This window comes from Bufo bufo, chromosome 4 (assembly GCF_905171765.1).
Source record: "Bufo bufo chromosome 4, aBufBuf1.1, whole genome shotgun sequence".
Lineage (NCBI taxonomy): Eukaryota > Metazoa > Chordata > Amphibia > Anura > Bufonidae > Bufo > Bufo bufo.
The window spans coordinates 66,000,869-66,017,238 of NC_053392.1; the positions used below are offsets into that span (position 1 = coordinate 66,000,869).

The window sequence follows — 16,370 nt, forward strand, 5'->3', positions numbered from 1 at the left end:
CCTTAAGGTAAGTCAGTATCTCCTCTAAACACTGTAATATGTAAATAATGGTGGGTTGAAGGAACAAAAAGATAAGACAAGTTCTATATGTGCCTTAGGGTCCATTCAGATGACCGTATTTCTGCGTCTGCATCCCTTCCACAAACTGACCCATTCATTCATTTCAAGGCTGAGTTCACACGGGCGAGATCTCCGCGCGGGTGCAATGCGGGAGGTGAATGCATTGCACCCGCACTGAATCCCGACCCATTCATTTCTATGGGGCTGTGCACATGAGCTTATGCGTTGCGTGAAAATCGCAGCATGCTCTATATTGTGCGTTTATCACGCAACGCAGGCCCCATAGAAGTGAATGGGGCTGAGTGAAAATCGCAAGCATCAGTAAGCAAGTGCGGATGCGGTGCGATTTTCACGCACGGTTGCTAGGAGACGATCGGGATGGAGATCCGATCATTATTATTTTCCCTTATAACATGGTTATAAGGGAAAATAATAGCATTCTGAATACAGAATGCATAGTACAATAGGGCTGGAGGGGTTAAAAAAAAACAAAAATTTTTTTTAACTCTGTCTTCTTCTTTGCTGTGTATAGGAAAAGGACCTGTGGTGACGTCACTCCGGTCATCACATTGTCCATCACATGATCCATCACCATGGTAAAAGATCATGTGATGGACCATGTGATGACCGGAGTGACGTCAACACAGGTCCTTTTCCTGTACACAGCAAAGAAGAAGACAAAAGAGAAGCCGGGCTGCGCGAGCAAGTGGATTAAGGTGAGTAAATTTATTTATTTTATTTTTTTAACCCCTCCAGCGCTATTGTACTATGCATTCTGTATTAAGAATGCTATTATTTTCCCTTATAACCATGTTATAAGGGAAAATAATACAATCTACACAACACCGATCCCAAACCCGAACTTCTGTAAAGAAGTTCGGGTTTGGGTACCAAACATGCCGATTTTTCTCACGCGCGTGCAAAACGCATTACAATGTTTTGCACTCGCGCGGAAAAATCACGTATGTTCCCGCAACACACCCGCACCTTTTCCCGCAACGCCCGTGTGAACCCAGCCCAATGGGGCCGCAAAAGATTAAAGAAGTTACTGCTTCTCCCTATACAGATCCAGTTGACAGGCAATACACCCTGGGAAAAGTATGCAAAGATACAGTACTTCTAATCCAGAAGGAAGAAAAATTGTATCAACTGTTCTTCCTTCTGGAGGCATGCTATTCTTATCAGTGAGCATTGGCTTGAAGGCTCCTCTCGACCAGCTGGATCTCCGCAACCAGAATCAGTTCCTTCCAAGAATCTTAATGAAGACATTTTGTAATAACCATACCAAACAGGCTTTACAATGCACTGGTGATAAATAATGGATTGCAGGTACTGCTGAGACACTGTGGAATCCAGAAAAAGAGGGGTCCACAAGATCTTTTTCAGAATGTAGCGGTAGTCCGCCATCTACTGTCCACGGCTCCATTCACTTCTATGGGACTGACGTAAACGGACTCGGGGACCCCTCCTTTCTTGGGTTAACAGGGGGACCCCAAGAGATAACCCTTTCAAATTCTGAAAGTTTCCAATCAATTGTATTACATTTATTCTGTATTCAAAAGAAATGTAATAAAATGAAAGTACTGCACCTTCCAATAAAACGTTAAGAAACAGCAGAAATATTTTAGTTGTTGTTTTCGCCTCCATTCACAACATAAAGGGGTTCCCTAAGAATTAGATATTGATGACTAGGGATGAGGGAATCGACTTCAGATGCATCATCCGAAGTCGATTCGCATAATACTTGATTTGAATACTGCTCTGTACAGTATTAGAATGTATTGGCTCCTATGAGCCAAAATTATTACTTCTCGAAGTTTTGCGAGACTTCGCATAATAACTTCATAAATCAATTTCTACTGTAAAAAAACATTTCCCGAACTCGGTTCCAAGGTACCACTTCACTCATCCCTATTGATGACCTATACTCAGGATATGTCATCAATATCAGAGCAGTGGGAGTCCGACACAAAGCACCCCAACCAATAAGCTGTTTCAGGCAGTCACCGAAAAACTATAAAGTGAATTAAGAGTTCTGTCCACTGTGTAGTTTCCAGGCGCACTACAGCTCAGCATCTATTCATTTAATGGGAACTGAGCTGCAGTACCTGGCATGACCACTACATAGTGAACGGCACTGTCTGCTTCCGGTTCTGTCCACTGTATAGTTTCCGACACCGGTGGCTGCCCAAAACAGAGGGAGTGCTGGACCCCACTGATCAGATATATTTGACCTGTCCTGTGGAATGGCTGACAATCTCTAAGTGCCGGAAAACATCTTTAAGCTAGATGTAGAGTTCTTCTTTTTTTCAGGTTACCAGAATGTTGTGCATTTTTTTTAGCTCAGATGTCTGACAGTGAGGGACGCTATACCACCGTTCGTTTCAAGAGGTCGTGCATCAAAATTATGAAAGCTGCTACGGATGTGAAAGGAGTAAAAAATAAATAACTTGAAAAAAAGTTCTAAAACGAATCAAATCAGGTACAAAATGACCCAGTTTTTTAGGCTGACTTGGATTCTATTTTAAGATACAAAAATTTGCACATGGTGGACACGAAAAGCTGTAGAGTTCAGTTCTGGAAACACACAATAGTAGTCAGCTATCTAATAACGGAGTGGAATACGCACCCACTGTCACAGAACAGGTACTCCAAGTGCGTCATGTAGACCTCCCACAGAGGGACTCTGTACCGCTGAGCCAGGGATAGGGAAATCGTGTACACGTTCTCTTCCAGAGTCCTGGACAAAAGTGAAAAAGAAGAAATTAGGCATTTATATTTTTTTTAGAAAACAATAATAAGACAGTAAATAGAAGGCTCCCCCTAGAGGGGGCTTCAGGCAGCTACCATTTTATCATTTAAAGAGGACCTGTCTGTTTTTAGTAAATACTTGTATTTCTCATGCAATTACAATTCTGGGGCAAATTTTCTTATAACCGTGCGTTGTGCTGTTTCTCTATTATCCCTACTGTAAATTTATGCAAAAACAATTTCACCTAGGTGTTCTCAATCCCTTTCACTGATTGGACCCTGGCCGGCTGGGCTGGGCCACAACTCCAACTGTTAACACCCAGTTGGAAACTTATTCATAAACTTCTAGTAGGAACAACAGGAGGAGATGCTGCAGAATTGTCTCACTGAGGGCCGCATGAACTAGTGAGATAACTCACAGCCCAGGCCTGGAATAGAGTCACAGCTGCCTGGGAAGAGTCCCAGGTATTCATGAGCTCCTGCCCTCCCCGCCCACCTGCTGATGATTGACAGTTTCCTTCCAGGGAGATTTCTCCTAAGAAAACTGACAATCATCAAAATTATTCTGCAGCAGGACAACGATCCCAAACCCTAAACATTCATCCAATGTGATTAAAGGGGTTTACTGATGACCTATCCTCATCCTGACCGTTTGTGGTCAGACACCTGGGATCCCTGCTGATCAACTGTTTGAGAAGGCATCGGCGCTCCTGTGAGCCCTGCCGCCTTCTCGCAGCTTACTGAGCACAGCGTATAGCGGATGTTCTTGGTATTGAAGTGAATGGGGCTGAGTGCTATACTAAGCACAGCCACTATACAATGTACGGCGCTGTTCTTGGTGAGCACAGAGAAGCCATCGGCGCTCCCCTCTATTATGCCTCATAGGCTTCAGGTCACTATGCCTGAAGCCTATGAGGCAGTAGAGCGACGCAGGAGATCGCGATTACCTCCCTGAGACCTTCTGCGTCGGGTCTCGCGAGATGATGTGATGACGCAGCGCAGGAGGTCACATTGATGTGTTCGTGACCGCCTGCGCCGGGACGCCTCAATTGCTGATGGAGTGGAAGAGAGGTAAGTATTAAAACAAAGAGGGGGCCATTATATTACAAATAACAAAGAGGGGGCCATTATATTATTAATAGCAAAGAGGGGGCCATTATATTATTAATAGCAAAGAGGGGGCCATTATATTATTAATAACAAAGAGGGGGCCATTATATTACTAATAACAAAGAAGGGCCATTATATTATTAATAACAAAGAAGGGCCATTATATTATTAATAGCAAAGAGGGGGCCATTATATTATTAATAGCAAAGAGGGGGCCATTATATTATTAATAGCAAAGAGGGGGCCATTAGATTATTAATAACAAAGAGGGGGCCATTATATTATTAATAGCAAAGAAGGGCCATTATATTATTAATAACAAAGAAGGGCCATTATATTATTAATAACAAAGAAGGGCCATTATATTACTAATAACAAAGAGGGGGCCATTATAGTACTAATAACAAAGAGGGCCATTATATTACTAATAACAAAGAAGGGCCATTATAGTACTAATAACAAAGAGGGGCCATTATAGTACTAATAACAAAGAGGGCCATTATATTACTAATAACAAAGAAGGGCCATTATATTACTAATAACAAAGAAGGGCCATTATATTATTAATAACAAAGAAGGGCCATTATATTACTAATAACAAAGAGGGCCATTATATTACTGATAACAAAGAAGGGCCATTATATTACTAATAACAAAGAAGGGCCACTATATTACTAATAACAAAGAAGGGCCATTATATTATTAATAACAAAGAGGGGGCCACTATATTACAAATAACTAAGAGGGGGCCATTATATTACTAATAACAAAGAGGGGGCCCATATATTACTAATAACAAAGAAGGGCCATTATATTACTAATAACAAAGAGGGGCCCATTATATTACTAATAACAAAGAGGGGCCCATTATATTACTAATAACAAAGAGGGGGCCACTATATTACTAATAACAAAGAGGGGGCCATTATATTACTAATAACAAAGAGGGGGTCGCTATGCTAATAATACAGAGGGGGCCACTATACTAATAACTAATAATACAGAGGGGGCCACTATACTAATACAGAGGGGTCCATTATACCAATAATACAGAGGTGTCCAATATTCTAATAATACAGGGGGGCCCATTATAATAATAATACAGGGGAACTATAATATAGAGGGGTAATAATATTATGGGGAACTATCTGTCTGGCTCTAGCACAGTATTGGGGGGTATTGGGGGGCAGCAGGATGACAGTGTTGAGGCACCAGGAGGGAGAGGATAATAGTAAAGTAAGGAATCAAAATTTTTTCTGTGAAACTCTGCAGAGACGAAAAGCGGCTGAAAGAAGGTATCATGACGGTCCTATCTCCGAATGAAGACGTTGAGGAAAGAGTCTACATCCCAGGAGAGGTCACTGGATGTAACAGGTATGGTACTGTATTCTCCTGTATATTTAATAGCGATGTAATGTCCATCCAAATATCTGTTTCACAGTAGGGTTAGGCAGAGGAGATTAAGAATTTGACCCACCCTGACGCATCCTGGCCCCAGACTTCAGGTCACACTGTGCGTGTTCTGAATTCTGGGTCCATACATCCATCTTCAACATTATCTGTACTCAGAGAGTTATCACTGTGTTATCTGTGGTGTTACATAGGACTGCAGGTGACATCTACTCATTATAGGTATTATAAGGGCATGGCCACAGGTTGGGGGGGGGTGCAATACTTGGCTTGCCCCAAGTGATGGCAACCCATGCTAAGCCACTGGCACCGATGCCTTCTGAAACAGCTGATCGGTGGGGCTCCCGAGTGTCAGACTCCCACTGATCAGATACTGATGGCTTATCCAGAAGATAGGTCATCAGTATCAAAATCTTGGAAAAAAACCTTTAAGAACTATCTTCAGAGTAAATAAGAACAAGGATTCCTAGAGGTTATGACATGGTCCCCACAGGACCCTGATCTCAACAACATCTAATCTATCTAGATTACATGAAGAGACAGAAGCATTTGAACAAACCTACATCCACAGTAGATTGCCGGAACTGCCTGCCGGATCAGGCAACCTGCATGCAAACGGACAGCATTGCAAGAACGGATGCGTCTCTCCGTTTGTCATACGGAGAAGCGTATCCGTTTCTATTTTTTTTTCACATTTTTACCGGTCTCCATCCAAAATGCCTCTCAGTGACTGAACTGATGACATCCTGATGCATCCTGAAGGATTTCTCTCCGTTTAGAATGCATGGGGATGAAACTGATCAGTTCTTTTCCGGTATTGAGCCCCTAGGACGGAACTCAGTGCCGGAAAAGAAAAACGCAAGTGTGAAAGTACCCTTAGTGCCCCAAGATGTCTGGAACACCCTCCCTGCCGTGTGTACAAGTGCACCTAAAAGAACTGAGGCTGTTTTGAAGGCAAAATTGGTTATATCAAATACTGATTTCATTTCGATTTCTCTTTTGTTCATTCCCTTTGCCTTGTGCTAATCGATAAAAATAAACTAATAACACTTCTATTTTTGTAAAGCATTTTTACATTGCAGGATTTTTTTTAAACTCAGTCCTGCACCTTTCTAGAATGAGCACAAACCTTGAGAAATCTCTGCTCATTCAGGGTTTAGGAGTCCAGTGGGTGGTCCTTCTCGGTGAGTATGCACAATGTAGGATTATGCATAAAGAAAAGTCCAGCTCACTTAATCACCTGGATCACCCGCGTGCACGGAACAGGCAGCTGAGCCTCTGTAGCATTAGTGGTAAGACAAAGTTCCAGCACTCACGTTTTCTTGGTAGCTAAAATCCAGGCAGTAGAAAACAATGTACAGCACATCACCCACTAGTGTAGCACCACCCACTGGACTCCGAAACCCAGAACGAGTAGAAATTCTAATGAATTAAATACAGAAGTTATACTGAATCTTTTTCTATAAAATTATAAATACACCTGCTCCGCTCCTCCTGCTTTATAACATGCAGACACCATGTTCAACATGACAGGATCCCTTTAATTATCTGACAACATTCATGAGTTAACACTTTACAGACAATTTTAGTTATTCGTTTTTTTTTTTTTCTACTTGTTTTTATTAATAATGATGGGGAAAAAAACATGAATACCACCGACAATAGATGGAAAACATCTGACATTTTTAAATTAAGCTCCGGGGATGAGTTGAGTAAATGTTATCTTAGATGGCCGATTAATCATTTCATTTTTAACATTTCCATTCTGTAAGCAGGCTCTCCCTGGTCTCTTTTAAATAAAATTTAATTTTCACTGCAGAAAGACAATCTTGATCTTGCTCTTTTTGGCATGGGTGCATTGATTTTGTATTCACTGCTTTCTGGTCCTAGAGGAGAGATGATACAGGGAGGCATCCCCATTACAGAGCTATGGGAGGGCGTCCCTTACTGTATTCATATACAGATGTTTCCATCCTTACGTCTTCTTGGATTTGGTTCAAGCGGTTTTCCTATGAAAAACATTCTACATTTTTCATACCAGCAACTGGACAACAGTTTTGTATTTGAATGTAATTAAAAATGTATTACAGCTACTGAGTTATTCAATTAAATCTATCTGTATAGCGCCACCTGCTGTTCGCTGATTTTCTAATTTCTCTGCCCTGCTCACTGAGAAGGTCGCACATGCTCAGTTCCATCCTTCAACTGCCACTAGCTGCAAAAGAATGGACACAAACCCTAAGAAAGTGCAAGCCCCCTAAGCTGCCGGCTTTAAATCGATCCTAGCAGAGCAATTGGAGCAATGGATGGCAGGGGCGGATTGGCCATAGACCCTACAGGTAAATTTCCCGTTGGCCCATGCCCAGGGGGCCACCCAAGCTCTCCTGATGGCCTTAGGCCAGGCACATAATGATTTAAAGCTCAACGGCCGCAATTGCCCTCCTGAACTGAAATGTATTACCATCCTCAGGATGATGATACAGTTGAATACTTTGGAGAGAGCAGCAGTAATTTGTGCTTCACTATGCTATTGCTGGCCCTGTCTACTTATATAGTTACATAGAAAAAAGACGTCCATCAAGTTCAACCAAGGGATAGGTGGGGACGCGAATCCCAAAAGGAAGTGAGACTCAGATTTCTACACATTTTCAGAAGCATTAATGTTGTTTACTTTTAAGAATTCATTAAAACCCTTTTTAAAACTGTCCACTGCTCCTGCTGTGACCACGTCCTGAGGAAGTCTATTCCACAGATTCACCGTTCTTACAGTAAAGAAGTTTTGACTCTTCCGGAGACTGAACTTTTTCTTCTCCAGTCGGAGGCAGTGCCCCCTTGTCTTTTCAGCGCATTTTACACTGAACAGTTTTTCACCGTATTTTTTGTATGGCCCATTTATATACTTGTACAGGTTAATCATGTCCCCCCTTAGACATCTCTTCTCAAGACTAAATAAATGCAATTCTTTTAATCTTTCTTCATAACTAAGACCCTCCATGCCCCTTATCAGTTTAGTCGCTCTCATCTGTACTTTTTCCAGCTGCAGAGCGTCCTTTCTATGGACTGGTGCCCAGAACTGAACTGCATATTCCAGATGAGGCCGCACCAACGCCTTGTAAAGCGGTAATATTACATCCCTGCCCCACGAGTCCATGCCTCGTTTAATGCATGACAATATCCTGGTGGCCTTAGAAGCAGCTGATTGACATTGTATGTTGTAATTTAATCTACCATCCACAAGGACACCCAAATCCTTCTCTATAAGTGACTCTCCCAGTGTTACATCACCTAGGACATATGAAGCACAGAGATTATTACTACCAAGATGCAGAACTTTACATTTGTCCACATTAAACCTCATTTGCCAAGTTGATGCCCAATCACTCAGAGTGTTCAAGTCAGCTTGTAGTATATGGAAATCTTCCATAGACTGTACAGTACTACATAGCTTAGTGTCATCTGCAAAAATAGAAATGGTGCTATAAATCCCGTCCTCGATATCATTAATAAATAAGTGAAATAATAAAGGGCCCAGCACTGAACCTTGGGGTCACCACTTATAACCCGGGACCGGAATAATTGACCACAACTCTCTGGACACGGTTCTTCAGCCAGTTTTCAATCCAATTACAAACTATACTTTCCAAGCCAATAGACCTTACTTTACCTATTAAACGTCTAAGAGGGACAGTATCAAAAGTCTTTGCAAAATCCAGAAACACTACATCCACAGCCAGGCTTCTACTCACCTCCTCATAAAAACAAATCAGGTTAGTCTGACAACTTCTGTCCTTGGTTAACCCATGTTGGTTATCACTTATAATATCATTTACAGTCACATACTCCTGTATATAGTCCCTTAAAGGGCTTCTGTCACCCCCCAAAAGTCATTTTTCATTTTTGGGCTAATTAAAATTCTTATAGTGCACTTACCTTTTTCTGTGGCTTAGTTTCTTTAAAAACCGCACTTTTATAATATGTTAATTACCTCGCTACCAGCAAGTAGGGCGGTTACTTGCTGTTAGCCGCTGCATCCTCTTTTCAAAAAAACGCCCCCTCCTCCTGTTGATTGACAGGGCCAGCGAGTGCTCTCCTCCTCCGGCTGGCCCTGTCAGCAATTCAAATCCAGCGCCTGCGCCTTACGTGTCTTCATTCGTCGCAGGCGCTCTGAGAGAAGGACGCGCTCTTCCTCAGCACTTCCTCAGTGCGCCTGCGCCGATGACGTCTTCTCTTTCGGGTTTAGAGGTGGCACTGAGGGAGTGCTGAGGAAGCGAGCGTCCTCCTTTCAGAGCGCCTGAGCCGAATGAAGACACGTAAGGCGCAGGCGCGGGATTTGAATTGCAGACAGGGCCAGCTGGAGGAGGAGAGCGCTTGCTGGCCCTGTCAATCAACAGGAAGAGGGGTTCGTTTTTTTGAAAGGAGGATGCGGCGGCTACCAGCAAGTAACCGCCCTACTTGCTGGTAGCGAGGTAATTAACATATTATAAAAGTGAGGTTTTTAAAGAAACTAAGCCACAGAAAAAGGTAAGAGCACTATATATTGAATAATCACACTATAAGGATTTTAATTAGCCCAAAAATGACTTTTGGGGGGGTGACAGAAGCGATTTAAGAGTGCTTCAAACACTTTTCCCACAACAGAAGTTAAACTAACTGGTCTATAATTACCTGTGAAGGACCTAGATCCTTTTTTGAATATGGGCACCACATTTGCCTTGTGCCAATCACTTGGCACTGTACCAGTATCTAGAGAATCTTTAAAAATTATAAACAGGGGCACAGCAATGACTGAACTGAGCTCTTTAAGCACTATTGGGTGTAATCCGTCTGGACCCAGAGCCTTGTTCACATTTACCCTATTTAACTTGTCGTGGACCATATCTACAGTTAGCCAAGTGAGTGTATTACTGGATGTACTAACAGCCCCAGCACCACAGATATCAGCTCCTTTCTCTTCTTTTGTATATACAGAGCTAAAAAACAACAACTGCCCCATAAAGTGGTCCCGCAGCAAGATCAGGAATTTTCTCCCCTTTGCGGTTGAGGCAGAAACATGACCCCAGTCAATGTCTGGGAAGTTAAAATATCCCATTATGACCACTGTACCAGCCTGTGCAGCCTGCTCTATTTGGTTATACAGTTGCGTTTCTATCTCCTCTGTGATGTTAGGGGGTCTATAGATTACACCAAGTATTTTTTCAGTGTTTAAATCCCTTTGAACTTCCACCCATAAGGTTTCCACGTCCTCACCCGCAATTGCCTCTATAGTATTCGGCGCAGGCGCGAGACTAGTACATCACTAATGTCACTCAGGTTACTAACCATTTTCCTGCTGACAGAAACCCTTTAATATTTACAGCCCAGTCATGCGAAGAATCCAACCATGTCTCAGCCACACCAACTACATCTATGTGTTCTTCTAGTACCATAGCCTCCAGCTCCACCATTTTGCTAGCTAGACTTCTGGCATTTGTGAAAATACATTTTAAATTACTATTACCTGTAAAGTGAATATCTGGGATTTTTGGGTTACCTCGGCTGATGTTTGTATGTAACAGGTTCCTGTTACCAGCAGTTATATTTTTCTTCTGTGTATTGTTATGACCAGTCTTCTCCCTACTTTCCTCGCTAACCCCAGCCCCCACTAAATCCCCACTGTCCCCTTCTATATCCCACTCTCTATCTATACTATCTAGCCCCTTATTAGTATGACCCCCCACCCTCCCCCCATATCCTAGTTTAAAAGGTCCTCCAGCCGTCTAACCATTTTTTTCCCGAGGGCAGTTGCACCCTCCCCATTAAAGTGCAGCCCGTCCTTACTGTAGAGCCTGTATCCGACAGAGAAGTTGGCCCAGTTCTCAATTAACCCAAACCCTTCCTTCCTGCACCAGCTTCTGAGCCACTTATTTAACTCCATAAGCTGCCGTTGTCTCTCTGGTGACGCTCGTGGCACTGGGAGTATTGTTGAAAACACTACCTTGGAGGTCCTGGACTTGAGCTTCTCTTCTAGTTCCCTAAAATAATTTTTAAGGACCTTCCATCTCATCATGACTTAGTCATTGGTGCCAATGCGTACCATGACCTCCAGGTCTTCACCAGCCCCACCCAGCAATCTGTCAATCTGATCCGCAATATGCCAAACCCGAGCACCCGGGAGACAACACACTGTTTGGCATTCACGGTCTAAGTCAACGGAACCAGGGATTCCCAACCAGTCTCCCAAGCTGGTACTTGCCCGGCCTTAAGCTGTTTATCTTCTACGATCTGATGAGTGCAGGTACGTTCAGCTTATAATAACCATTGTCCCTGCCTACTTTTGTTGGCCTGTCTTCAATCAATTTAGTCCCGCCTACAACATGGGGCCACTTTTAGTTTTTTTCAAGGGCGACTTTAAGTTCCCAATCCGCTCCTGATGGATGGGGAGATCTCTGCATCCATGTGAGGTACAAGGCTGGTCCTAATTTTGTTAGAAAACTATATGATAACCCCTTTAAGAACTCCAATTTCTCACTAAACAAATTCCATATAATATTGTGCCATGCTTGCAAAAGCCTTGAAATTCACACCACAGTCACTCAGTGGCAGCAGGCAGACACATACAGAATAAACATCTCCCCACAGAGTATTGCAAAATCAGAGGTTTTCATGTGGATCTTTTTCTCCCAGAGGTAGTCATTCCCTGCCACTCATATTGGTTATATGGTGACCCAAGTGAAAAGGTAAGGAAGAATCTATCTGTTTAAAGAAAAAGCAAAGTAAGTGTATTCCTGCAACTGAAACCCAACTATACAGAAATGTTTAAGTTCCACCAAGAGCCTTATAGTCCAGGCAAGCATCAAATGGGAAGACTCAAGGAACAGGATATAAGGAATCCATCAGAATGAGAAGGCACTACCATACTATCATTTCTGAAGGACTCTTCTGAAAGAGACCCTAAAGCAATGCTCAACCTGCGGCCCTCCAGCTGTTGGAAAACTACAACTCCCATAATTCCCAGATAGCCTACAGCTATCAGCCTACAGAAGGGCATGGTGGGAGTTGTAGTTTAACAACAGCTGGAGGGCCGCAGGTTGAGCATCCCTGCCCTAAAGGGATCATTTACTATTCTGGAATATGCCTAAATTTGGCGTATTTCAGGCACAGGTGGCGACTTCGCCTAAAACGCCGGTCTTAATAAACATTCCCCTAAGACTTTACAGGTTGTGTATAGGCCGTGTCTGATCTCAACAGCAGGAAGGGGATAGGTGCAAAACCGATATCTTGTGTTATAACTAGTGCAGAGCTTGAGGGAGAGGAGCATGACTCCAGAACTCCCTTCTGTGTTCTTTGAAAAATCTGACAAAGAGCCAGGACTGGGAAGCAGCTAGAATCCTGCATCAGACAAAAATGGGACAAAATTCCTCTCCGGAAACTCCAGTAATCAGTCTCCTATTAAGAGACTGTTGTTTAAAGGAGAGGGTAGGCTACACAATGGCAGACATGGCCCTGGCCCAACTTTTTTTTTTGATGTTTTGCTGCCATCAAGTTGTAAATGAGTTAATTTTTTCAAGAAATGGTAAAATGTCTCACTTTCAACATCTGATGTGTGCTCTATGATCTACTGTGAATAAAATGTAATTTGTAATTAAAAATGTTTTATAGCTACTGAGTTATTTAATTAAATCTATCTGTATAGCGCCACCTGCTGTTTGCTGGTTTTTCTAATTTCTCTGCCCTGCTCATCGAGGTGGTCGCACATGCTCAGTTCCATCCTTCAACTTCCACTAGCTGCAATAGAAATGACACGAACCCTGAGAAAGTGCACGCCCCCTAAGCTGCCAGCTTGAAAAAGATCTAGCAGAGCAATTAGAGCTATGGGTGGCTGGGGAGGATTGGCCATGTGTGCTCTATGATCTACTGTGAATAAAATGTGGGTCTATGAGATTTGTAGATCATTGCATTCAGTTTTTATTTACATCTATTTACATTTTACAGCGTCCCAACTTTTTGGGGGTTCTATCTATATCTCTTTATCTTTCCCATCATATCTATCTCTCTCTATTTATCTATCTATTGTACCTATCTAATCTATTTATCTCCCTAATCTATTGTATCTATCTACCATGTATATCTATCATATCTATCTATCTTTCTTATCTACCTATCGTATCTATCTATCCTATCTACACTGAACAAAAATATAAACGCAACACTTTCGGTTTTGCTGCCATTTTGCATGAGCTGAACTCAAAGATCTGAAACATTTTGTACATACACAAAAGACCCATTACTCTCAAATATTGTTCACAAATCTGTCTAAATCTGTGTTAGTGAGCACTTCTTTGCCGAGATAATCCATCCCACCTCATAGGTGTGGCATATCAAGGTGTTGATTAGACAGCATGAATATCGCACAGGTGTGCCTTCGACTGCCCACAATAAAAAGCCACTCTGAAATGTGCAGTTTGATCACACAGCACAATGCCAAAGATGTCGCAACGTTTGAGGGTGCGTGCAATTGGCATGCTGACTGCAGGGATGTCTACCAGAGCTGTTGCCCGTGCAATGAATGTTCATTTCTCTACCATAAGCCGTCTCCAAAGGCGTTTCAGAGAATTTGGCAGTACATCCAACCGGCCTCACAACCGCAGACCACGTGTAACCACACCAGCCCAGGACCTCCACATCCAGCATGTTCACCTCCATGATCGTCTGAGACCAGCCACCCGGACAGCTGCAGCAACAATCGGTTTGCATAACCAAAGAATTTCTGCACAAACTGTCAGAAACCGTCTCAGGGAAGCTCATCTGCATGCTCGTCGTCCTTATCGGGGTCTGGACCTGACTGAAGTTCATTGTCGTAACCGACTTGAGTGGGCAAATGCTCACATTCAATGGCATCTGGCACGTTGGAGAGGCGTTCTGTTCACAGATGAGTCCAGGTTTTCACTGTTCAGGGCCACAATCAACAACCTGATCAACTCTATGCAACGGAGATGTGTTGCACTGTGTGAGGCAAATGGTGGCCACACCAGATACTGACTGCCCCCCCACCCCCCCCGGCCCCTCCCAGTAGAGTTGTTGCGATACCAAATTTTTTTATTTGATTTCGATACTATAAAAAAGTATTGCGATACTCGATACCATTCGATACCACATGAAAAAATTAACCAAAAAAGCCACGTGCATTCCGCATTTTAAAAAAATTATTGTTTATACATTTTATGTGAAATTGGGAAAGGGGGTGATTCATACTTAATATTATTTTTTTTGACACTTTTTATTTAATAACTATTTCACCCCTTAGGGGCTAGAACCTGGGATTTTTTTCATCCCTTGTCCTATTCACCCTAATAGAGCTCTATCAGGGTGAATAGGACTTCACACTGTCCCTGCTGCTCTGTGCACACATAATCAGGGATGTTACCATGGCAGTCAGGGCTTCAGTAGCATCCTGGCTGCCATGGTAACCGATCGGAGCCCCAGAATTACACTGCTGGGGCTCCGATCAGAAGCTGCCACTGCCACCAATGAGGGGGAGGGGAGAGGACTCTGTGGCCACCGCCACCAATGATTTTAATACTGGGTTGTGGGGGCACTGTGCCAATGATTTTAATGGGGTGGGGGGTCCAGGGGGGGGGAGGGCGCACTGCGCAACCAATAATAATTACCCCTTAATAAGGGAGGCGGGTACTGGTAGATCAGCGGCAGTTAACCCCTCAGGTGCCGCACCTGAGGGGTTAACTGACGCTGATCGCAGCTCCCTGTCAGGGGCAGAGTGCCGGCAATGCGATTCTGCTGCCGGCAACCTCCTCCTGTATTATGTGTTAAATACTTCTTTATATGAGTCCAGACTAAGTATTAGGCTACACAGAGCGGCGCCCAGAGATGTCCCTGCACTTACCATTATTCCTGGGCGCCTCTCCGTTCGCCCGCTGTGCCCAATTACTGTCTCCTCTCCTGCTCTATATTCCAATTACTATAGGAGCAATGGGGAGGAGACATCAGCTTCTCTAGTGGGCGTTCCTTCTCCCTGGCCAATCGCAGCGCAGGGAGAAGGAACGCCCACTACAGAAGCTAATGTCTCCTCCCCATTGCTCAGATAGTAATTGGCATATGGAGCAGGAGAGGAGACAGTAATAGGGGCACTGAGGGCGAACGGAGCGGCGCCCAAGAATAATGGTAAGTGCTGGGACATCTCTGGGCGCCGCTCTGTGTAGGAAAAGTCCTATCATTGGTGGCGCAGTGCACCCGCCCCTCCTCCACCTATCTCTACCCTCATTGGAGGCAGCGGCAGCAGCAGCACAGGGGGGAGGGAGAGACTGCTTCCTTCTACCCGTGCTGCTGAGGGAACATGAGCGCGCTGACAGCAGCGCGCTCATGTTCTGTGATACTAGACTGCGCAGCAGCGCAGGCTAGTATAGAAAAAAATGGAAATCCCGGTATCGTATCGATACCGGGACAAAAGTATTGATTGGGTATCAAAATTTCGATACCCGCAACAACCCTACCCCCCAGTAAGGCAAAACTGTGCACATTTCAGAGTGGCCTTTTATTGTGGGCAGTCTAAGGCACCTGTGCAATATTCATGCTGTCTAATCTATCTATCTTATCAACCTATCGTATCTATGGTATCTATTATATATCTATTATCTATCGTATCTATCTATCTACAGTATCTATCTATCTATCTATCTATCGCATTTATCTATCCAGCTATAGTGAGTGGCTGATCATCGGTCCAGACACATGATACCATGTATAGAAGACACAGTGATGAAATAGTTTCTTTGTTGTTCTCTTGATGTTTCATAGATAAACCACTGACTACTAAATCCCCCTTCCAGTAAAACAAACAATTAGATCTGTGAGATCTCTGCTTTTCCTGCTGTAAGTAAGAGTTCACCGTCACCTTTGATCTTGGTGCTCTCATTAACAGGATATAAATGCTGGTAGTGAGGTGCGATGCCTCTCTGTGCAATTAACAACGTAACACATCAACATTCCAAGGACTCATTAAAAGAAACATTTATGGAAACACATTCATCCGCCAAATCAAAGCT

General features: G+C 43.3%; 1 protein-coding gene across 1 annotated transcript in view; it reads right to left on the minus strand.

The window, feature by feature from the left end:
• NBAS (NBAS subunit of NRZ tethering complex) overlaps positions 1-16,370 on the minus strand; it is a 708,772-nt gene that overhangs the window by 239,020 nt on the left and 453,382 nt on the right. The window contains exon 42 of the mRNA XM_040427340.1: positions 2,690-2,800. Coding sequence (XP_040283274.1) covers positions 2,690-2,800 — 111 coding nt within the window. The remainder of the gene's footprint in view (positions 1-2,689; positions 2,801-16,370) is intronic.